Genomic DNA, 25,258 nt, shown 5'->3' with positions numbered 1-25,258 from the left:
TCTTTTTTTCAGGAATATCTGTGATTTTTCCTACTGATTTTTTGAAGTTTTAATGTTTCCTTTTTCAGTGTGTATGAGTTATTTATATAAGTTATGAATACTTTTGAGACACTTGCAATAAATTTTCCCTGGTACTTAAAAATATTTGAGATAACACACAAAAATATATACACAAGCTTAAAATTAATATAAGGATTTTTTTAAAGCTGAAAAAAAAAAGGACTCTAATATGCTAATCATAGGAACTAGCAAATGACCTACTGTGAAATTTAGCCCTATACTTAGTCTATCAACATGAGGTTCAACTCCTGGTCTGCCACTACTATTTACCTCTAATTTACCTATTTAACCTCATGAAGCCACAGTGTTCCCATCTAGTAGCAACTGTACTTTTATAATAAGGAGTAAAAAAAAAATGTATAGAATTCCTGGCACCTATTATTGGTAGTTATAAAATTCTTATTATCAGAAAAGGACAAACATAATTATCCTTTATAAAAGATGAAACTTCCTGGTACTAAATTCTTAAAATTACCACCTATCATATATATAGTTCCCCTTCTTTCTTCTCAAAGCTGGGGTGGGCTTCGTAAAGCATGTGGTTGAAAAGAACCATGTGACTAATCCTGGCTAATGAATTTTGAGCAGATCTCTTTTGGGCTAGAACATTTGACTGTTTATACTAGACCTTTCAAAGTCCTCTTTCTGTTGGCTGTGGCAACTGGCAGTATTGGAGAAGGCAGTTTGTTCCATTAGACTGGGTCTCAGAGTAGGAAAGCAAGGAGCAGAAGCCTCTAGCCTCACTGCAGTGGCTATGTAGCATGGTTGGTGGTTTCGTTGCTAAGTCATGTCCGACTCTTGTGATCCCATGGACTGTAGCCTGCCAGGCTTCTCTGTCCATGGGATTTTCCAGGCAAGAATACTGGAGTGGGTTGCCATTTCCTTCTCTAGGGGATCTTCCCGACCCAGGAATCGAACCTGGGTCTCCTGCATTGCAGGCAGACTCTTCACCAACTGAGCTATTCATGAGCAATAAATAAATCTTTGTTCTTATAAACCACTAAGATTTGAGGTTGTTACTAAAACATAACCTAAACTCTCCTAACTGAAACAAGAAAAGTAAGTTTCTTCATTCCTACATGTTACTGCTCTAGGGACTTCTATAAATGCATCGGGAAGCTACAAAACTGACTTGTGCTGCATCCCTGTTTGGGCTTCCCAGGTGGCATTAGTGATAAAGAACCTGCTTGCTGATGCAGGGGACATAAGAGACTTAGATTCTATCCCTGGGTCAGAAAGATCCGCTGGAGGAGGGCATGGCAACACACTCCAGTATTCTTGCCTGGAGAATCTCATAAACAGAGGGGCCTGGCAGGCTAAGTTCGTGGGGCTCAGAGAGTTGGACTGACTGAAGCAACTTGTCACACATGCACACACTCCTATTTACAGATGGGCCTACCTACTCTACAGTAGCAACATGCTGGTCAGGTCCTGTCTACTTGAGTACCACACTGTCCACGAAACAGCAGCCCTTCCAGGGAAAGGGATTAATACTACTCACTGCCCTCTATTTACCTTTTATTTTGATGAGTGAAAGAATCCTTTTATGAAACAGCTTATGGACAGTGAGAGAACTGTTAAGTAGCCCAAATATGTAAGATGAAATCCTAAACAGTTTGCTGTTTTCAAATTGTCAACTAGTTATCTCTATGACATTTATTGAATAAACCTTCCCTCTTAATTTTTTTGCTATACCTCCTTATCCTACATTATTTTATATAATTATCTATATCTAGCCTATTCCAAATTTGTATATGTTTTTATATCACTGTGTCAGTGTTTCAACAAGTGTTACTAGTATTTTCATAATTGCCAAAATATTTGAAACAACAAAAAGTGAATGGATAAACTTGTGGTATATCCATATGGTCACATATTATTCAGAGATTTTTTTTTTAAAGATGAAGAAGATACAACAGCAGAGTAGAAAGACCTTGAGCCCACCTGAGGAGTTCATAGACACACCAAATATCACAACTATCCACGGAACAACTATAAGTGCAAACCACTGAAACCTACCAGGAAAGATCTTCTACAACTAAAGAAGGAACCACAAGAAGACAGGTTAGAGGGCTGGACTCATAGTTCAGTCAAGTCCAATACTCCCAGGTGGGTGACCAACGAACTGGAGAATAATTACATTGCAGATTCTCCCAAAGGAGTGAGAAGTCTGAGCCCCACATTGGGCTCCCCAGCCTGGGAGTATTGCACAAGGAAGACAAGCCCCTAGACATTTGGCTTTGAAGGCCAGTCGTCTTTACTTTCAAGAGTCCTAGAGGGCTGGGGTGAATAGACTTCACTCTTAAGGGCACACACTAAATCTCATACACTCTGGGACCTAGGGCAGAAGCAGTGATTTGAGAGAAGCCTGGGTCAGACCTCCTTACTCACCTTGAAGAGTCTTCTGGAGAGGCAGGAAGCAACTGCAGCTCACCCTGGGAATGTAGACACTGGCAGCAGCCATTTGGAGATGCTCCTTCTACCATATGGACACTGGTGCTAGAGACCTACCTGGTAGCAGAAAAATGGAAAAGTAGTGAGGTGGACAAAACATATATAGCAGAGGTCCCAGCATAAGCCTAACAGAGGTAAGCTCTGGGATTCACACATCTGAGTACATTTGATGGGGTTGGAGGTATGAGGGTGTGGGAAGGCAGCTACTAAAGTCTGGAGCTTGAGAAAGCCAAGGGCTTGCTGAGAAATAATGGATTCCTGGGGCCATGGGCTTGACATTTGGTTCAGGGACAAAGGGATAGGTAGAGAAGTGATTTTTTTGAGCATAATAAGAAATCTGGCTTAGACTGGCTCCTCAAGTCCAGCCCCTTAAAATCCTCTTCTTCTAAGCAAAGGATCTGAAAGAACTAAACCAGCAAGAACTAAAAGATATAGTTTTTTAAATTATGCTGTCTGTAAAAAGTTAAGATCTTGAGTCTCCAGAAACATCAACATTAGTGACTCTTCAGGAAGGATCAGGGACTTATCTGTGAGGGGAGAAGAGCCAGGAGTATGTCCTGAGAGTATTTCAGGGCACTCACATGTTCAGACTGGTGCAGAGATAAGCAGTGCCCAAAATGGAGACTTTGTTGGGACAAAATAAGACACCTTACTAGAGCACGTCAGAGGAAAAGGGCTGATGTCCCAGGATGGCCACAGGACTAGTTCTAGGGACAGCATGTAAGACTCCCAGGGAGTTCTCAGAAACAAAGGGTCTGGAATTCCCACAAAGAAATACTAATGCACTTCTTTACTACCTGTTTGGAAAATATGATATATCTTTCAATCCTACAGTTACCCTTTTGCTCATTTCCATGTTGGGTAGTTTCCCCTCACTTCTCGTTCAGATAGTCCTTCTCCACTCAAGAGAAGCTAATATTGGCCCTTGTATGGACACTACATTCCCATTATATACCCCCACCTCCACCAGCCATGATTTTATGTACCCCAGTTGTGTATAAATTTTGGAACTAACTTCTATTCTGATGTGAAGAATATTCCACTGGTGCTTGCCAGGGTCAAGATCAGAACTCAAGTCTTATGAATACACTTCTCACCTGAAGAGGGAGGTCATTTGCAGGGGGTGGGGGCGGGGGTGGCGGCGGGCAGGATGAGGGGCAGGGACGTCAGTCATCTGACTAAGTTTGGAAAGCTCAGACACAAAACTAGAACACTGGTCAGAATCTAAGGAGGGAGAAAGCCTCTCTCAAGTTAGATTCCTGGGAGTTTAAATAGCACTAAGTCCGTGCTTGACTGATGGAGGTCAGAATGGCATCTACCAGGTAGAGGGAAGCTAACCAAAAGCTTTCTTTCCCTGGGTTCTCTGACTAATGGTGTCTTTAATCATGGATCATGCTGTCTTGCAAACTGTTTATTTCTGTCTTATCATCTCTTTTTCTAGTTAGCCTTGAGTAAAATCTTTTTTTAATGTTCTAACCATATCTCTGCTGTACTACCAGGAAACAAGAGGGCTGACTGCCCACTTTTGGCTCCTGGGGTGAAGAATCTGAACTTTATTTGAATTAAATAAGAATGACATTATTTTACTGGAGGCTCTTTAAGTTTTTTTTAAATGTAAGTTAATGTTACCCTTCCAGAACTTTTTGAGTTTTTAACATTGTTACAGGTTTTTCCCACTATTGAAGGAATTTTCAAGCATTTAGAAATCACATGTAGCAGACATTTTTGGACAGAAGTAACTAGAAATCCTTCTATAGTGGAAATCTCCTGTTGTCAAGAGCGCTTTCTGACTTATAGTACCCTGGTTTTTTTAAAATGGAAGTATAATTGATTTTATTATGTTAGTTTCAAGTGTGCAGCACAGTGATTCAGTATTTCTGCAGGTTATACTCCATTATAAGGTATTACTTCAGTTCAGTTCAGTCATTCAGTCGTGTCCAACTCTTTGCAACCCCATGGACTGCAGCACACCAGGATTCCCTGTTCATCACCAACTCCCGGAGCTTGCTCAAACTCATACCCATTGAGTCAGTGATGGCATCCAACCATCTCAATCCCCTGTTGTCCCCTTCTCCTCCTGCCTTCAATTTTTCCCAGCATCAGGGTCTTTTCCAAGGAGTCAGTTCTTTGCATCAGTACTGAAGTTTCAGCTTCAACATCAGTCTTTCCAATGAATATTCAGGACTGATTTCCTTTAGGATTGATTGGTTTGATCTCCTTGAAGTCCAAGGGACTCTCATGAGTCTTCTCCAACACCACAGTTCAAAAGCATCAATTCTTCGGTGCTCAGCTTTCTTTGAGGTCCAACTCTCCCATCCATACATGACAACTGGAAAAACCATAGCTTTGACTAGATGGACCTTTGTTGGCAGAGTAATGTCTCTGCTTTTTAATATGCTGTCTAGGCTGGTCATAGCTTTTCTTCCAAGGAGCAAGCATCTTTCTTATAATTTCATGGCTGCAGTCACCATCTGCAGTGATTTTGGAGCCCCCCAAAATAAAGTCTGGCACTGTTCCCATTTTTCCCCCATCTATTTGCCATGAAGTGATGGGACCAGATGCCATGATCTTAGTTTTCTGAATGTAGAGTTTTAAGCCTACTTTTTCACTCTCCTCTTTGACTTTCATCAAGAGGCTGTTTAGTTCTTCGGTTTCTGCCATAAGGGTTGTGTTATCTGCGTATCTGAGGTTATTGATATTTCTCCCAGCAATCTTGATTCCAGCTTGTGCTTCATCCAGATACAAATTACTCTATATAAAATAAATAGGCAACAAGGATATACTGTGTAGGACAGGGATTACACACATTATAGCCTCTCCCCTTTGGTAACCACAGTTTCCTTCCCATATCTGTGAGTCTGTTTCTGTTTTGCACATACATTCATTTGTATTACCTTTAGATTATTATTATTATTATTAGATTCCACATATAAGTGATATCATATAGTATTTGTCTTTACCTGTCTGACTTATCCCACTAAAGCATAATATTCTCTAGGTCCATCCACATTGCCGCAAATGACAGTATTTCATTTTCTATGACTAATGGTCCATCTTCTCAATTCAGTTGTCTATGTCTTAATTATTATTATATTTTAAATTTCTTGGCTGCACTGTACAGCATGTGGGATCTTATTTCCATGACCAGGGATTGAACCCACGTCCTCTGCCTTGGATGCACAGAGTCTTAATTGCTGGGCCACCAGGGATGCCCCTCAGTCATCTATTGATGGACACTTGGGATGGACACTTGGTACATACATGTCTTGGCTATTATAAACAGTGCTGCTGTGAACACCAGGGTGTATGTATCCTTTCATATTAGTGTTTTCATTTTTCCAGATATATATCCAGGAGTGGAATTGCTGGATCATATGTTAGTTCCATTTTTAGTTTTTTGAGGACACACCATACTGTTTTCCATAGTTGCTGTACCAATTTATATTGCCACCAACAGTGTTCAAGGGTTCCCTTTTCTCCACATCCTCTCCAGCATTTGTTGTTTGTAGACTTTTTGTTGATACCCTGTCTTACATTTTGTGCTTTGCAGATCTTCCAGTATTTCTCACTCTCACTCCAACCCAGTCTGATATCTTTAAAATTCTCTAATAGCCTTAAACAAACCATGGAATTCAAAGACTAGTAAAATTCAACTTCATCTACCTTAGCACTCAAGGTACTCATCGCCTCCTAGAGGTTGGAACCAATTTTTTAAAAAAAAATTTTAATTGGAGGATAATTATTTTATAATGTTGTGTTGGTTTCTGTCCTACAACATGAATCAGTCATAACTCTTCTTTCCCTCCCACCCCCACCCCATCTCACCCCTCTAGGTCATCACAGGGCACCAGGCTAGGCTCCCTGTGTTATACAGCAGCTTTCCACTAGCTGGCTATTTTACATATGGTAGTGTATATATGTCAATGCTATCTTTTCAATTTGTCCCACTTTCTCCTTCCTTCCCTGTATCCATAAGTCCATTCTCTACATCTATATCTCCATTCCTTCCCTGCACATAGGTTCATCAGTACCATTTTTTTCTAGATTCCATATATATGCTTTAATATACTGTATTTGTTTTTCTTTGACTTAACTTCATTCCATATGTGGAGCCAATCTTTGTCTGACTACCATCCCTTGTGGTCAAAGAAGTCAGGAATAAGGGTATTCTTACTTCTTACCATTCTTCAGAATGAATGACTTGGTTTCATGGAAATGTAGGAGATAGTATGTGTTAGAGAACAAAGAGGGTTGGGCTTGATGTAGGTGGATCAGCATTTCATTTATGGCCAATCTCCATCTCTCTCTTGCTGCCTCTACAATAGAGATTTGAATGCCAGATACAGCATTCCCAGCTCTCTAGCAGTTTAGGATGCCACATGATCCAGTTCTGACCCAAAAGAATACTGCTAGAGGGGTTCTGGTGAAGCATATGTTCCCCTAATTGACAGGAATAGATGTGGCTGGCATGGCCTTTTCTTGAGCTCCCGTCTTCTGTCTTGAATGCAGAAATAATGACTGGACATGCAACAGCCACCTTGAGACCCCGCAGAAAAGACTGAGAGACAACAGCTATCCTATAATCGTTAAGTCACTAAAGCAAAGCAGCTGCTGACCTCTGGCCTTCTCATTGTGTAAGGAAAATAAAATCCTGTTTGTTCAAGACCCTGGAATTTGTGTTTCTGATACTTTTAGCTAAACACAAACAACCTTTATTATAAACAGCCCGGTTCTGGGGTCCAGAATATTTCTGAGTGAGAAGAGTATCCCCTTTGGTTTATCTGTCAAAAACTATGCAAACAAAAAGTTCACTCAAACAATGAAGATGGGATTTGGGCTTTCAGATGTTCATTACCAACCAAATCAAATTTCTTGTATCTGGTGTTCCAGACCAGAGTGATCCATGGTGATTAATTCCCAACTAAGATTTTTAAGTCAAAGACTGACTCTTAAAAGTCCAGTTTTTAAATACTCCTTTGATTTCAAGTGGCAGGACACCAGGAAGCATTATTGCCTGTCATGTTTCTTGTCATAGACAAGGATTTGGAGTCAGAAATCAGAAGATTTTAATTTCGGACTTGTGTGTGCCCCAAAGGCACTATGTTACCCCCAAAGTGACTTCTCTGTCACTCCTGTATACAATAAGAAAAATGATATGTATCACTGGTAAAAAGAAATAATTTACTTGAAATATGCTTTGAAAAGGATGATGTGCTTCTCCTAGTGAAATGCCTGATTCAAAGTTATAGAGTAATGGGAACTTTATAATGAGGGAGTGATATCACCTGAACACATTGATCAACCTGAGCGTCACTCAAACCAGAACAAGACATTGCAGGCCTCCTGATTCTGTGCAATGTGAAATTCACCTCTAATATATACTTGCCCAAACAATGGAAGAAAAAAAAGAACCTGAATTTATTCATTTTTAGATCTTATTTCTAGTCTTCAGAAATGCAGAAGATAGAAAATCAAGTTGAACTTCTGCTTCACTGACACATGAAACTTCTGCTAAATGATACCATGAGGAAGCAAGCAGGCAAATTCCATTCCTCAGCACAATTGACCTGGTTTCTTAAAAAATAAAACAGTCAATGTCATGTGAAAAGAGGGGGCAGGAGATAGGAGAGAACTATAGTAAAAGATTTCAAAAGACTAAAAAGCCATAACAAAAACAAACCAAGAATTTTTTTCAATAGATTTAAGAGCTGTACAATCAAAAACAAGTGTATCTCGGCCAGCGTCCTCGCGTCTAGGCTCCAGAAGACAGCTTGGTCGTTTGTCGTCACTGACCCTGCTACGCGCCTCTGGGTTCCTCTACCTCATCATCGATGTGGCCCTAATGGTGCGGCAGGCTGTGAATTCCTAGAGCGCTGGAGTGAATTTAAGAAGATTTTGTCCACGTGTATGGCATAGAAGATGAATTCGTCCGCCTCCACCATGAATGAGGAACCTGATGCTCTCTGTAGTTAACCACCTCCGAGACCTAGCCGCAGATCCTTTAAACCGACGAGCCATTGTCCAGGATCAGGGATGTCTGCCTGGCCTTATTTTATTTATGGACCATCCCAACCCCCCTGTTGTCCACTCAGCTTTGCTCGCTCTTCGATACTTGGCAGAGTGCCGTGCCAACAGAGAAAAGATGAAAGGAGAGCTGGGAATGATGTTAAGCTTGCAAAATGTTATACAGAAGTCTACAACTCCAGGGGAAACAAAACTGCTAGCCTCTGAAATCTATGACATTCTTCAGTCTTCCAATATGGCAGATGGGGATAGTTTCAGTGAAATGATTCACGTCGAAGGAAAGCTCAGTTTTTCCTGGGAACTACAAACAAACGTGCCAAAACAGTGGTTTTGCATATAGATGGTCTTGATGATACGTCCCGGAGAAACCTGTGTGAAGAGGCCTTGTTAAAATTAAAGGTGTTATTAGCTTTACTTTTCAAATGGCCGTTCAGAGATGTGTGGTACGAATCCGTTCAGACCTTAAAGCAGAGGCTTTGGCATCAGCGATAGCATCAACCAAGGTTATGAAGGCTCAGCAAGTTGTGAAGAGCGAAAGTGGAGAAGAGATGCTGGTCCCATTCCAGGACACGCCTGTGGAGGTAGAGCAGAACACGGAGCTGCCTGACTACCTGCCTGAGGATGAGAGTCCCACGAAGGAGCAGGACAAGGTGGTGTCCCGGGTGGGCTCCCACCCGGAGGGTGGAGCTAGCTGGCTGAGCACAGCTGCAAACTTTTTATCCAGGTCATTCTACTGGTGACTTCCCTTTGGGGCTCAAGGACTGTATAAGCGAACAAGGGGCCAGTTTTCCATTGTCGTGGTGAACTGTCAAGTGCAATTTGCAATAAGTTATCATGAAAAGTTTCTAGATCCCATGATTGAGAATGTTGCATTTTACATTCTACCGGACATTTTACCCCACTAAGTGGTAAAAGGGACAGAGGCGACAGGTGGAGTTGCTTTGTTGATGAAGGTATTTTGGTTTTGTTGTCCTTTGTTTAATTGCCTCACTTAAAAAAAAAAAAGGGTCCACTGTTAAACCAAACATGTATTTGTGCAGCTTTACATTTTATTTGACATGAAGCACGTGATTAGGAAAACTCATTTTCTCAAGCTTCAGGACCTAGAAGAGAATTTTTTTTTTTTTTTTTTTTTTTTTTTAGCTCAAGTTGTGCATGACGTACTGAACACTTTTCTCTGCCTTTTCTCGTGAAAGATATTTGCTTTGGTACTCTTCACTGAAAGTGGAAAGCATTTCTCGTTATTCCCCTTTTGTGCCTTTTTTTAATTTTGCCAACCATGTTTATGGACAAGACGTTACCAATGATATTTTGTGAATTAAAACATATTCTTTGGAACATAGCAGCCCCCCTAAGACTACAACTCTATGAAAACTTTGCAGTCTTACTTGTTAGAAGTTTGGTGACATAATTAAAATTGGAAAAAAAAAAAAAAACAAGTGTATCTCATTTGGATTCAAACAGACTATTAAAATTTTTCTTTTAAATGATTAGAGAAATTTCAGTATGGACTGGGTATTATATGATATTAGAGAATTACTATTTTTCTTAAGTGTGATATTGACATTGCAACTATGATATGTCATTTTTTGAGATGTATAGTGAAATGTTTAAGGGTGAAATGGTATGTATTATCTGGCATTCACTTTAAAGTACCCTAAGCAAACCAAGAGGGAGATAGGAAGCAAGAAGGCAAATGTGATGCTTATTGGAGTTGGGTGATGGATTCATGGGGAGTTATTACACCCTTGTGTGTGGTGAAAATTTTTCACAATAAAATCTATGAAAAAAAGTATGACATGCTAGGACTTCCCTGCTGGCCCAATGGTTGAGAATCTGCCTGCCAGTGCAAAGAATGCCAGGTTCAATCCCTGGTTCAAGAAGATTCCACCTGCCACGGGGCACCTGAGCCTCAGTGTCACAACTACTGTGCCTGTGCACCTAGAACTCCACAAGAGAAGCCACTGCAGTGAGAGGCCCATGCACTGCAACAAAGTAGACCCCACTCCCCGCAACTAGAGAAAGCCTGTGTGCAGCAACGAAGACTCAGCACAGCCAATAAATAAATAATTTTTTTAAGTATGACATGCTATTATAATGTGACGTACTATTTAAGTTTTCTGTTTTCTGCTGAATGTTAATTTGGGTTTTTAAAATCTAGATATAGTCTGAGTAGATTTTCAGTTTTCACCAAAGGGATGATGGCATCCCAACACACCATTCAGGGTACTAAGCTCTTCCTTATAGGCCCTGAGAATTCTTCTAAAGAGCAAGCTTGTATCTACAGAGCACAAAGGAAAGCAAAATTATATAATCATCTGGTGATAGAGAGTGGACTACACAATTCAGATAATTGAGTCTTTCAGTGTATGCTCTGACCTGAATTGTGCAGTATGGCTGTCTCAAAACTTGAATTGCTTTAATGCTTATTTATGGAGAAGGCAATGGCAACCACTCAGTACTCTTGCCTGGAAAATCCCATGGATGGAGGAGCCTGGTAGGCTGCAGTCCAGTGGGGTCACAAAGAGTCCGACACGACTGAACGACTTCACTTTCACTTTTCACTTTCATGCATTGGAGAATGAAATGGCAATCCACTCCAGTGTTCTTGCCTGAAGAATCCCAGGGACGGGGGAGCCTGGTGGGCTGCTGTCTATGGGGTCGCACAGAGTCGGACACGACTGAAGCGACTTAGCAGTAGCAATGCTTTTTTAACTTGTATGCAGAGTACATCATGCAAAATGCTGGGCTGGATGAAGCACAAGCTGGAATCAAGATTGCTGGGAGAAATATCAACAACCTCAGATTGGCAGGTGACACCACCCTTATGGCAGAAAGCAAAGAGGAACTAAAGAGCCTCTTGATGAAAGAGGAGAGTGAAAAAAACTGGCTTAACACTCAGCATTCAAAAAACAAAGATCATGGCATCCAGTCCCATCACTTCATGGCAAATAGGTGGGGAAACAATGGAAATAGTGAAATACTTTATTTTCTTGGACTCCAAAATCACTGCAGATGGTGACTGCAGCCATGAATTTAAAAGACGCTTGCTCCTTGGAAGAAAAGCTATGACCAACCTAGACAGCATATTAAAAAGCAGAGACATTACTCTGCCAACAAAGGTCCGTCTGATCAAAGCTATGGTTTTTCCAGTAGTCATGTATGGATATGAGAGTTGGACTATAAAGAAAGCTGAGCACCGACGAATTGATGCTTTTGAACTGTGGTGTTGGAGAACACTCATGAGAGTCCCTTGGACTTCAAGGAGATCAAACCAGTCAATCCTAAAGGAAATCAGTCCTGAATATTCATTGGAAGGACTGATGCTGAAGCTGAAACTCCAATACTTTGGCCACCTGATGTGAAGAACTGACTCCTTGGAAAAGACCCTGATGCTAGGAAGGATTGAAGGTAGGAGGAGAAGGGGACGACAGAGGATGAGATAGTTGGATGGCATCACTGACTCAATGGACATGAGTTTGAACAAGCTCCGGGAGCTGATGATGGACAGGGAAGCCTGGTGTGCTGCAGTCCATGGGGTCACAAAGAGTCAGACATGACTGAGTGACTGAACTGAACTGAATGATTGTACATTCTTCTCTTTGCTTCACCGTGTTCAGACTCAGTCCAAGTAGGAAAAAAAAAATCACCTTTGAAGTTAGCCAGAGAAGCTATGAAACATTCTAGCTGTTTTCAGAACAATAGCTACAATACTAGGACGTACTGAGTGTGTCATGATGCTCTGATGAACAGGAAAAACTGAATAGGATGCATGTGTCAAGAGTTCATGAAAGCTTTAAAGAGACGATACAGCGGCCTGAGGAGAGTGCCCTGTTCCAAAGTGGGGTCACCACAGCTCTGCCTCTTGTTCCAGGGGTGCCCATAGGAATTATAATTCATTTACCAGGGCTCTTGGTTGACTTGGCATCCCTTATCTCAAGCCTAGGTCATTGTTTGGGTCTGATTTGGCCCAAGGCAATGATGGCTCTACCAGTGAGGCGAAGTGGAGAAACTATACAAGAAGCATATGTTGTCACTGACAAAACTCTGTGGGACACAGTGCTGTCTGTTCTCATGGGAACATGTACTTACCTCTTATAATATTTCCTGCAGTCTATTTCTTTGGCAAAAATGTGCTACAACTATTTCATTAATGTTTATCAAGAGAGGCAATTTGCCCCCTGTCCAGGGCACCAAACTGATCCTCCTGACCTGCTTTAATCAAAGCAGATTTCAGAACAGCTGTGCCCTTTGTGTGTCTGCCTGCCCTCATCTCCCTCTCCCCCATGTTTAGCACTTGCATTGGAGAGATAAGCATACCATGCAGATTTGTCTTCCTATAATGCACTAAAACACAGCCACTGACAGCATCTTCATCACACCTCTCGGCAGTGGTTGTTCTCAGTTGCCAGAGAGGATGGAACTTGGTAGGTTGAATTTTTGCCTTAGTTACTATCACTTAGCTAAGACTGAGAGGTTAGGATGGTGGGAGGCAGTGCTTTGTCTAGAGTAAAGGAAGTTTCTGGAACTTGCGTGCCCTCTGAGACAGGCAGGCAGATGCTGCCAGTGTCTAACAGAGACCTCCATCTTCCCTCTGTAATCATAGAACTTCTGACCTTCACTGGAGAGAAAGAGAAGAAATCAGAGTTCCCTGCCTAATCAGTGACACTAGTCAGGACACAAGCACTGAGGATGCATTCTTGACCCAAGGGGCCCAAAGGATTTGGTCTCTCATTCTTCCCAGTTCTCTCGACCTGAATTCCACCTGCTACCATATGATCTCTGCTGTTTTCTGCCTTCTCCTATTTTCCTTTTCCTTATTTACCCTTTCCCACTCTCTCTTCCTTCTCCCTTCCTTCTCCCATGTACAGATGTTTGGGCAGGAGGCCCTCACAAGCCTTCCTTATATTCTCAACTTTCATTTTCTTCCACCAGGGGTCGGCTTTGTTTCTTTTTTCTGAGGCTGATGCAGCTCCCACAGGGTGAGAGATCTTAGTCCAGAAACAACCTTTTTTTGGTAGGCTTGGGAGATCCAGTGGTCAGGCCACAGGCAAGATGTGCCCACCAAGGTAGGGGAAGCTGGAGTCCAATTTGCCATCAAAATGCCAACTCTCTGACCCATTTGAGCCATTTGAGCATTTGAGTTGGATCACGTCTTCCAGGTTGTGCTTACCAGGAAGTGTTGGGGGCCATTGGGGTCAAGACACCAAGACTACAATGCAAATACTTGAGCAGTCCAATATCCTAACTGAAAAGAAAGGGCCTGCAGGTTCAGCCCACTTGCCATTGGGGCTGGGGAGCAGAGGGATTTAATTCCATTGGGTCTGAGCCCAAGGAGGTTTATTACGGTGGGGGAACTGAAGCTGAACACCTCAGCCCCGACAGCCTGGGCCAGGCCCAGGTGCCCAGCTGAGACGAGGTGAGGCCGAGCAGGCATGCTGATGTCAAGTTCTGTGCCTTCTAAGGTTCCTCCAGCTGGCCCTGGTGGCACGCAGGAGCACCTGAAACCCACTATGGGACATTCATCTCCAAAAGCCTTTTCCTCTTCTTGTTCTTCTTCCTGTTTGTTCCTTCTCATTTGTATCTTTCTGTCTGGCTGCAAACCAAGAAAGGCACCCAAATATAAAAGTCTAAGTAGAATTTTAAAAATCGTATGGCTTGTGCAACTTCAGCCCCTCCCCCCTTTATATTGTGTTGCAAAACAATATGGTGACTTTTGGACAAGATTTTTCTATTTTGCGAATACCACAATAGAGATACAATGAATGCGGCTGGTGCAGTGTTTGGTTGTGTCAAATTCAGTCCCACAGGCTGGTTTAGGCCAGCACTGGGGCTCTGCTTTGTGTTATGTTCACGGAGAAGATATTAATTAAAAGAAATACATGATTAAAAAGTAATGAGTTGAATAAAAATTATCTCAGCTCATTTTCTGATTATGTTAATTGTTAAAAACCCTTCAATCACGCCGTTGCAGTCAATGGGCTTTAATGTGAAATTAGTGGGCTCTTGATAACTTACAGTCCAGAATAATCCTGGCGGTTTAGTCATCATTCTAATAACAAGGATGTTGCTAAGAACAGAAATTTTACATGATTTTGATACATTCAGCCCTTCCCCCCACGTGTCATTTAAAAAAAGAAAAAAACAAAAAAAACAAAAACGCTTAGCCTACCCGAGGATTTCCAACTTCTTGCACGGATCGACCGCGGCCTTAGGGGACTTGAGTTTGTGTTCCAGCCGCTTTCGTTTCCCGCGCGCCGCCCCTCCTCGGAGCGTCTGTGATTGCCAGATGACTGAGCGCGCAGTTTCCCCGACTGGCCCGGCACGGGCGCGGCGCAGCGCCTGGGGCGGTGTGCGGGGAATGGGGTTAGAGGGAGAGGACAGATTTCGCAGCTACGCGGCTGGAGGGGCTGGACGGCTGCTTGGGGACCGGTCTGTCTGCGGCGGGCGAGTAGGACTGTGCATAAACGCGTCAGAGATAGCGGTGGTGCGCCCCGAGGGGTTGCTGGGCAGGGGCAGGCCGAGTTTGTGGCGTGTGTGAATTAATGTGTGTGCCTACCGTTTTAGCGTTTGTGGAGCTTTGGATGTCACCGTTCTTAGAACCCATCCAAAGCAAAGAGGGGGCAGAGGGTCAAGCCAACTAGGGAAAGGTTCCTTGTGCCTCAGAACCTGAATCTTGCTCCTGACAAAGTGCCTAGTGCAGAATCGGTTCTTAATGGGTTTAGGGGGTGGGGATTTAAATGAAAGCCAGTAAATTAGTACATGATCTGATAAGTGATGACAGCTGGTGTTTTCAGCAGCCCCTGACCCTCCTAGGACACCCCATCCGGGACCAAACTTAGAGCCAAGATTGGGAGTAAGAGGAGGGTTAATCACTGGTCAAGGGTGAAGAGGGGTGTTTGTAGCCTATAACATAAACTTTCTTTTTTTTTTCACTCTCAACGAGTGGAGGGAGAGAATAAATGCCCTACACTCTCTTTTCGTCTTCTTGGGAAAGAGTGTTGCACAAATGTGGCCTGTGAGGGAGGTGTGACTGGGATAGTTGTGGTGCCCTGGACCTTAGAGGGGTATGGGCAATGGGCTGCCTAAAGTGGGAGAAACATCTCAACCCACCTGATGTTGGACATATAGGAACCTTAAAACTTACCATTAGAGGTGCTTTTGACACCTTGGCCAGCCACCACCTGCCATCTAGCTGGAGTTAAAGATATTGTCTGCAGACAGGAAGATCCAAGACCTGTTTTTCTCCCAAGAGAAAAAGTGGAGGAAATTGCCTTTCTTGAGTCCTGTTTGAAATCATACATACCTAAAGATAAGTCTGTAGATGTTGGTATGCAAAAGTCTGTTGGAGGGAGGAGTCAGCAAGGTGGGGAGTTGGAAGAGAAACAGAGAGATAAAAGATTTGATTCATTTGTAGAGCATGAGTTTCTGTATTTCAAAGTGCCATTTTCAAAGCTTCTACCTTTAAAACTATCTGGCTGGATGAGGTAGGGAATTTGGTGTTTCTTGTTTTCTGTTTCTTTTGTACCTCCAAAAGAGCAATTTTCTTAAAAAAATTTTTTTTTTAATATGCTTCCATCTTCTCAAGCCTAAACAGCAAAGACTCTTCCCTGGGGAGTAGGAGGTGAAGTTGTCAGAAACGACTGGGACTCTTCCCAAGGCTAATTCTTGTTCTCTTCTCTATTTGCATCCGCTGTTAGGCTGAGGATCATTTTAATAAATAACAATGAACGGGAATGGCATCTAGAGGGCTTGTCGGCAACATTTAAAAGCCAATAGAGTTTATAATTCTACTCTATCATTTCTTATTGATTAGAGTAATCAAGATAAAAAGCTAGCCGGCTCGGAGAACTTCAGTGGCATATCATTAAAGATAAGAGTCAGTTAATTCTGGAACTGGGGTAATGTGGCTGAAATGAAGAGTTCATTTGCATGAGATGCTGAGCCCAGTAACAAGGGGACAAAAATCACTAATTAGGATTGCAGAATGTCGGTCGCCCTCTCTGCAAGCACCCTTTCCAGATCTCGGTGGAAGCGGGGATTCCACGTTTATGTAAATCTGGGGCTGGGCAGAACCATCTCACTCTCACTGGCTTTATAGATGGTGATTATCACTACCTGCCACCACCTCCTATGCCATCCTCCCTGGGTGGGATGCCTCACCTGGGTGGGTGCAAGTCAGTCAGGTTGGACAGCCTCTTTCAGTGTCCTTCCCAATCTCTGGCTGCATGACCACAACGGAGGCTAGCTCAGCCACTCCCTTAAGGAGGCTCATGGGCATGTGTCTGGTGCCGTGCTGAAGTGAGTCTCGCTGTCCAGTGCTCACCTCGGACTCTGGCCTGATTGGTGTGGCCACCTGGGGCTGTCCCAGCTCTGGTGCAGCCCATGCCGGGTGAAGGGTGTGAGCACCACACAGGCCCAGTGAGAAGATCGGGGTATCTGCCCTGGCGAGCATCCTGAAGGAGGCCTGGGTCTCAGAGCCAAAGACCATGACCCCCACCTGGATGACTCCCTCTTGTCCCCCCTGCCTGACCTGGCATTTCTGATGGAGCCAGTATCTGGATGCCCAAGGGTATTTCAAGAGTGTGCATGATCCATGTGTGCCTGGGTATGCAGGAATGTGTGCATGTCTGTGTGACTATATATGCGGGTGAGTGCAGGTCTTGTGTAAATATGATTGTGTCCGAAGCTTGTTGCTCCCTGGATGTTACTTTCTGCATGTGTGTACACACGGGTGATAATCTATGTGTTAATGGTATGCAGCGTGTCATGTGTACACATGTAGTGTGTGATGTGCATGTGGTGTGCTGTGGGGAGTGACAATCTGGAGAGGTTCCTCAGAGAGATAACTACAACAGGCTTCACAGGGTGGGTGCCTAGATGTTGGGGACCAGGGTGTGGGATGGGGTGAGGGGGTTGAGGGTGAAGTGGGTGGCTGGGAGGAACAGGAGCTGCTGGCAGGCTGCACCTCTAAGGCCTGAGGAAGGAGGTGATGAAAAAAACCTTCATCCCACATGTGGCCCTTCCTCATTGCCCTAAACAACCAGGAGAACCAGCCTCACCACTTGATCATGGGAGGTCCCCTGAGGACCTGGTCCCCAGGAGGACCTGGCAAGGGAAAATGAAAGTAGCCAAAGGCACCTTAGACTGGCTTTGTAGCATCATGAGAGAAGTGGACTTGGAGAGGTTGCTGGACTGTGTTCTGGCCCTTTCTTTTGGGATTCAGGTCCTCCAAACCCTGTGCTGGCCATCAACTCCGCATCCCTGAGCAAGGGAGCAGCCCCAGCCCTTGGGAGGGAGGGAGGGAGAGAGCGAAGGGAGCCTGCAGGGCCACCCCTCCCCAGACGCTGCAGTAGCGCCAGGAATCCTGCCCTGCATCCCCGCTTTACTTTGCCCCTCACTTGGCTGCGGCATAAAGGAATCAAGGCCTATGTCATATAATTGTAGGTGTCAGCGTGGAAAGTGGCTGTGTATGCACACTCTCACAGGTCTTTCTGTGTCTGCCCCAGCGATTCCCGGGACTCTCACTCCCCACCCCCAGCCCACGGCGCTGTGGGTCCCGGCTCCTGTGGAAGACGAGGCTGCGCGGAGCCCTCGGCCCCTGGCCCCAGCGCAGCGCGCGTCATGCAGCTGCGCCAGGACCCGGCCTCCAAGTCTGCGCACCCACGGAGCTGCAGGAGCTGTGGAGAGAGGGTTGAGGGGGTGTTCCAGGAGGTGGCTGGACCCAGGCAGGAGAGGCCCAACCGCCCAAGCAGGAGGTGCCCCAGAGGAGCGCGTTCCTCTAGCACCGTCACTCCGCCCCACCCCCCATTCCTCTCTCCTGGGACCTTTTTGTATCCATGCACAGCTGGGGGCTCCCTCACCCCCCACCCCTGGGCCTCCCCATACAGAATAAAGTCAGTCTGTATTTAATGGTTATGGCGGATGTGAGAGGGATTTGGCAGAGGCAGAAGAGAGGCCTTTGGCTCTCAAATATCGCTCCTTACGTCGTGTGAGTCTACCAACCCACCACGACCCCATATTCTTGTGTGGGTGTCTGACTCGAATGACAAGCGAGCTGATTTTTTCAGTACATAGCTGGGAAATGTAGTGAGTGATAATAGAGATTTCTCTTTCATTTTTTACGCTTGACTTGGTTATTGTTGCTTTTCTTTTCCCGTGATTCCTTCTGAGGATTAGCTCTGACTTCCCCACTATTGGCGGTCAAAGTGGCCCCGACTCGGGATGACAATTGACGGGGATCAAGGGATTGCCCATTCTGTGCCTGTAAGAACGGATTCGTGCCAGAGAAACTCATCAAGTGGAGGCGGAGAATAAAGACCGTTCGGGGGTAAATGTATTCATTGAGAAGGGTTCTCCCAAATTGCTTCTAAGTTTTTTTAATGAAAAGTAACGATTGCAGCAATCAGCGGCTTTTTGGCGGATTACAAATCTGGAGGGAGCTGTGGCGCTGCATTGAAAAGCGCCCCCCCCTCCCCCGGGCAGCCGGTTCACAGGAGCAGTGCTAGGGTGGGGGTCCAGTCTCCAGACAAAGGTGGGAGCAGATGAGCAGAGGAGGGTGCCTCTGGGGTGCTCGAGCCCAGTAACTGGACGAAGGGTCTTTCACCTTGGTAGCACTTTTGTGGCGGGGATCCCCGGAGGAAGATGAGGGGCAGGGTGCAGGGGAAGTGCCAAGAGAGACCGATCCCACTACCGCCACTGAGTAAATTCCAGGCATCTGGAATGAGGCAGGTGCACTAGAGGAGCAGGTGACCATGGAGGTCGGAGGAACAGAAGATGCGACCTCGTCCCCCACCTCCACCTCAGACCTATGAATGCTAGTTCTTCTTTTTGGGACATGTTATTTTACAAACTGGAACCAAAGCGTGGCTTGGTCTGGGTAGGATCTTACCTAGGTGTTAAACAGACAGAAGGAGGGAAAACTGGTTCCCCTCCTTCTCCAAGGAGGGGGCAGAACCTCCGACTGCAGTACCCTGATCAGCTGGACTCGCACCAGTGCAAATGATGCTTCCATATACTTTGATATGGCTCACACCACTCCCCTCTGCCACTGAGGAACCGGAATGCATGCCCTCACCCTCACGGAATCCTGGTGTACAGTCTCCAGACCTGCAGGCAGGCAGGCCCAGGCGGAGGGGCTCCAAACCCCAGGACTGGGAGAGTTGCCTTAGAAAGTGGGGGGAGGGGGAATGCAGAGAGCAAACACTGTTCCCACAGAGGTTGAAATCAGCAGCAGCAACTTAAGGCTGCTCACATTCATTCTGACTTTTTTATACATTAAAAAAAAAATAGTGTATCTTAGCAGGGGTGTGAGAGGTATGTTTTTTCACATCGACTTCTCTAAGGTTCTCTGAAGTAAATAAGGGGAGTAGAGAGACAAGGGTGGGGAAGAGAAGAAAAAGACTCTCCCCTCTCCCACTCACCCCCCTTCTCAAGTTTAAAAAGAATAAATGCAGCAGGCAAGTCCATAGCCCTGAAGGTTTAACTTTTTTTCTTTGCAGCTTGTCAATGCGACCATTGCTTTGATGGGAGGCTCCTCAAGGTGACACATTTCTGAACTTCACCCCCTTTTCAAACTAACTCCCTACCTCCTTGTTAGTGGCCAGCTCTGAACTTCTGCAGAGTGTTTTTGTGTGAGTCAAGGCTCATTCACGGGCGCTTTTGTGGGCCTCTCCTCCTTTCAGGCCTCAGCGTGTTACACCAATTAAAGGGCGACGTGCTGTAAATGTAATGGGCCGCGCAGCAATTGTTTCTGACAAGCAACAAAACACATAGATCCACCCCTTAGATTAGGCCGTTGAAGGGGAGGTTGAGGCCGGTCAGTTTACTGAATAGTTTGTGAACTGTAATTCTGAGGACTCCAGTGAAAAAAGTCTCTTCCCCTCTCCCTTGCCTTGCTCCCCCTCCCCAAAAGTACCAAAGAAGAAAAGAGAGAAACAAGCGACATCTATGGCGCAAAATCAGGGTCACTAGAGAAAAAAACCTGGGTGAGGGACTTGTCCTTTCATTTGGACTGTCTGGAAAACTTTAGTTCTTTCCCCTCCTCCCTACTCTTTGAACCTGGACATCAGTTTTACTGGCCACAGCAGCCTTCTCTCCTGATGGTGAGCTTGGTCCCGTGACATTAGACATTGGATCAGGGTAAGAATTAGGAATAGTCAGCTTGGTATAGAAAATTCCGTTGATTTCATTGATCTGGTCCTGGTGGGACATCAGTGAGTCACAGGCTACAGCTTCCCCTGGCAGGTCACTCAACTGGCTTCCCTTCCAGCCTCCAGTCCTTCTCCTCAGCCTTGCCTGCTATAAAGGTCTCTAACGCCAGCACTCTGCCTAGGCTCTCTCTGTCCTCCTAAGATTTCCTTCTCTTTTCCAGTGTGTTGGATCTTACCTGGCTTCCGCAACTCTCTGTCACGACCTAAACTGTAAAGAGCATGTTTCACCTGCAAAGGAGATGTTGAGAAATCACCTACTCACCCCATCTTCATCACAAGTTCTGTGGCCAAGAAAAGAGAAGTGACTTGTCCAAGGTCACAAAGCAACTAGCTGAGCCGTGACTGGAGTTCAGATTTCCCATCCCATCAAGCACACTCCCACACCTCGCTGCCCTGCCTTCCCAGCCTGCCTCTTAGATGGTTCCTCTGCCTTGCATCATGCTCAGGTGCTCCCAGCTCCTGAGGCTTTGCTTATTTGGTCTTGCTTTCACTCTCCTGCTCTCCCATCCTACCACACTCTGCCCATCCCTAGCCTTCTCAAACCAATTCTCTTCAACAGATAGTTATTAAATATCAGTTACATACAAAGAACATTTTGCCTTTTCTATGAAACTTTCCCCAGCTACTCTTATCCACTAAGTCCACTCCCCAAACTCCTCTAGCTGGAAAACACCCCATCAGTTTCTGCCTGGAAATCTCCTATCTATTCTTCAAAACCCTGCTCAAAAGATACATCTGTGAAGCCCTCTCATGTGCAGAGACCCTCAAGGAAGGAAGGAGGTTTAACCTGACTGAGGAACTTAATGAAGCCCTGTGTAAGTGGAAAGAAAGGCAAAGGTCAGATCTCCTAGCTTGTGGGTCACATTAAGGATTCGGGATTTTACTTTGGAAGCAATGGGAAGCCGTTGAACAGCTTTGAGCAGTGAAAGTCCCTTGTCTAGACTGAATTTCTTGAGAACAGAGACTGGGTCCTTTCCATCTTTGTGTCCTTCTACTGCTGTCCCAGTGTCTGGTATTTAAGGCTCAAAAACCATTTCCTTAGTGCATAAGTGAACCAATAACTTATTAAATGCACATCACCCAGCCCTTCCTATCTCCTAATTCTGGCTAACCAGGTTGTAAATGCCAGGGTGGTGTGGAACCAAGTCACAGGAACCAAGTGACGATGTCTTTGAATTCTTAACAGAACCTAATTGAACATGTTGCATATTAGGAATAAAGTATACACTTGTCTATTGACTAAAAGTATGTAAGGGAAAGAACCAAGAATAAGAACAAAGATAGAGACTTCTTATTTTTCCCAGTACTAACAGCCTTAACTTGGGGAATGTGTGGCTTAAACTACTCTGAAGCCTTGGTTTCTTCATTAATAAAATGGGGACAATGCTACTTTATTCATGGATTATGAGGACTAAGTACCATTTGTATGATAATAACTTCATTGCAAAGTTAATGAATGAAAATTAGTGCACTCTCCTGGGTCAAGGCAAGACCAGTGGTGAAGGCACCACTTTAAAATGACAAAAGATGTTCCAGGAGCAGTAAGGATCCTGGAAGAACTACTCTGACTCACAGCAGCCTTCCCTTCTCTTGCCGTTGGCTCAGAGCCCAGCTGGTCCCACATTTTCCCCCAGGGCGTGTCACCACTGTGACACCCTTCACATTTGTCTCCCTCTGCTCTTGCTCTCAGAAGCCTGTTTCAAAGAAGCCCGAATTCCCTTGTTGCACGTAGAAGGCTGCACTTGGAGACAGGACAACTAGATGCTGGGACACCATGCAGAAATCACACAGACACTCAACCCTGCTAAACCAGGCCAAAGAACCACTCATGGCAAGAGCAGACGGAGCCCACCAGCCCCCTGGCTGCTCACCAGACTCTACTGCTCAGTGACTGTGGTTCTTGTCCTGGAGGCCTGCATGTCCTCAGGGATGAAATGTGAGTAAAAGAGCAGAGACTGTGGTGTGCTGGGGTGAGCATGCTTGTGTGTCTGTGTGTTCATGTTTCAAAAGCACATGAATTTTAGCCTCTGACAAACATAGTGGAAAAGAATCGTCAAAGCAGAAAGGGAATTTTTTTAAGTTTCTATATCCAAATGAAGTTTCTTTTAAAAAGCTACCTCTTAACTACCATTTAAGAACAGAGAGGAGACAGACATAGGCTTCTTACCTTTCCCTATTGTGCCTTCATCTGAACATTAAAAAAAAAAAAAATCTCAAGAAGCAGAAGTAAAAGCTCATATTCATAAAACTCTGAAGCCAAGTCAGCCAGCCACCCTGCCAGGGAGAACTCCAGGAGCTTGCGGAGGCATCCAGGGGGGTGGTCGGAATCCTTTGACTAGTCACGTCCTCCCCCTCCCCATGGAGATGGCTGGTGAGTCTGAGGAGCTAAGTAGATGCCAAACCAGAGGCCTGCTGTGGGAATGAATATGTCTTTAGAGACTTTCCACTCCAACTGATGTGTGTGTTGCTAAATCCTCTCCCATGGACCTCAGACAGAAACAAGAGCTATCTTACCTCCTCCTACTGATGCATACATCCCTCTGCCCCAAGGAATGCATGTTTCTTCAGCTTAGTGTCACCTCTCTCAACGGTCAGTGATTTCAGTCAAAGATTCTAGACACTTCTTTGTATTTTCCTGCACCAGAAACCTCTCAGAGGATACTTTTCAGATGATGGAGTTGTTCATTTTCATAAGATAACTTTTGGGGCTGGGGAGTGCAAGGTAGTGGAGGGGGCGGGTTGCTGAGCATCACTGGGGGAATGGAGGGTATAGAGGAATTTGCCTGGGGTGTGAGAAGACAGGAGCTTTGGAAGAAGAGACCTAGAGCCTCTAATGCCTGAAGAAGAGATATTCAAACGTGGTTTATGACAGCGCCTGTGCCACATGAAAGCAGAGCAGCATTGCCCTTACCCCTGGGTGGAAGGTGGGGAGGCAGAAACCAAAACAAGTGTATTCAATTATATCTGAAAAAAGAATAGGCTAAATGAGGATTCAGTCCTTGGGCCTGTTCCAGGAAATATTTGTGAAAAGTTTGTTGAAAGAATACCACTATCCAAGCCTAATTTCTCTATTATATAAAGGCCCAAACTTCTTTGCAGTTTCTGATTAGAAAATGTTTCCCCGATTTTGTCTTTGCTACTGGCATGTGACCTCTTAATTTAATTTTGGTCTTTGCTTATACAAACCAATTGCTGTGGAAACTTTTTCCTGTGGTGCAGCAAAGACAGGGGGGAAAGTAGAACATCAGTAATTATATATTGTGTTTCTAATTCACTTAATTAGTAGTTATCAAGCATCCTTAATGGTTCATAGCCACAAACTAGGTTTATATCTGAGGGCATCAGCCTGCTTCAGAAATCTTTCATGTGTGTCTCTGTGATACAGAAAGAGGGAGATTGTTCTTAGTAGACTGAGGTTAGAATCTACCGGTCTGATGCCCCAACACTTTTCTGCTGCCTTCTGCCTATGCCTTGCTCCTAGCTGAGCCACTGAGGTTGCTGCCCGGTCAGTTATGCCACTGCCCAATTTACTCAAATAGTCAGTCAGTCAGAGGGAAGATCTAAAATCTGATTATAAAAAAATTAATTTTTGACTTTTCAGTCACTTGCCTGAGCTGCTAAAGAAAATGTTCTTGGGTTTTCCCAATTCCTCTTCTCAGAGAGTGCTGTTAACTTTTTGAGAGAACTCTCATGTCTATGGGAAATGTTGTGCATTTGAGAAAAAAGACTAAGTTAGTGAGAAAGCAAAGACTTATAATATGTGGTGCATTTTTTATCATGTGCCATTCCACAGCAGATGAAATTCAGAGATGTTACATTCAGTTGTGTAAGTTTCACACTGAACAATTACAGAGGAAAATGTTCCATCAGACTATGAATGGAATTGGGTCTTCTGCTCATGGGGGTGGGAGGTAAGGAAGAAGGGTCCCTCACATGCTAGTGATCTTTGTTTCACCAATTAATGAAACTGTGATAGACATTGAAAATAATGTATTTCATTTGGATGAAATGACAGATTTTAATCTCTGGCCCCAGGCAACTTGGGTCTGACTCTGTCTCTGCCATATATCAGCTGAGTTATCGTGGACAAATTGCTTCATCTTTCTGCGTTTCAATTCCTCATCTACAAAATAATAGATAAAGTTTAATAAAAAGAGTAACTGCTTCATAGCTTTTTGAGGATTGAATAAATTCATACATATAAATAGATTAGGATAGTATCTAGCACATAGTAATTACTCAATATTAGCTGTTGTTATTATCACGTATTATATTGAAAGACATGTATTTTGTGATAAGGGATAGAAACACAGCTTTCTTACTGTTCTGTTTGCATGCGTGCTAAGTTGCTTCAGTTGTGTCCGACACTTTGCGACCCTAGGGACTGCAGCCCACCAGGCTCCTCTGTCCATGGGGTTCTCCAAGCAAGAATACTGGAGTGGGTTGCCATGCCCTCCTCCAGGGTATCTTCCCTACCCAGGGGTTGAACCCATGTCTCTTATGCATCC

At 44.4% G+C, this 25,258-nt stretch overlaps 1 protein-coding gene, 1 long non-coding RNA gene and 1 pseudogene across 2 annotated transcripts in view; 2 read left to right on the top strand and 1 right to left on the bottom strand.

Moving 5' to 3' along the window:
- The window catches only part of LOC122685568, a 35,103-nt gene extending 20,013 nt beyond the window's left edge, over positions 1-15,090 (bottom strand). Inside the window, exons 1-2 of the long non-coding RNA XR_006338448.1 lie at positions 14,711-15,090; positions 2,452-2,571 (exon numbers count right to left, since the gene is read on the bottom strand). This is a non-coding gene — a long non-coding RNA (uncharacterized LOC122685568). The remainder of the gene's footprint in view (positions 1-2,451; positions 2,572-14,710) is intronic.
- NR2E1 (nuclear receptor subfamily 2 group E member 1) overlaps positions 1-25,258 on the top strand; it is a 118,131-nt gene that overhangs the window by 29,867 nt on the left and 63,006 nt on the right. Inside the window, exons 2-3 of the mRNA XM_043890455.1 lie at positions 20,912-21,196; positions 22,441-22,686. Coding sequence (XP_043746390.1) covers positions 22,512-22,686 — 175 coding nt within the window. The 5' untranslated portion in view covers positions 20,912-21,196; positions 22,441-22,511. The remainder of the gene's footprint in view (positions 1-20,911; positions 21,197-22,440; positions 22,687-25,258) is intronic.
- On the top strand, positions 8,434-9,563 carry LOC122685563 (annotated as a pseudogene).

The sequence above is a fragment of the Cervus elaphus genome, chromosome 28, assembly GCF_910594005.1.
Source record: "Cervus elaphus chromosome 28, mCerEla1.1, whole genome shotgun sequence".
Lineage (NCBI taxonomy): Eukaryota > Metazoa > Chordata > Mammalia > Artiodactyla > Cervidae > Cervus > Cervus elaphus.
Note: the sequence above shows the minus strand (reverse complement) of the source record. Positions and strands in the feature narration are given on the sequence as shown.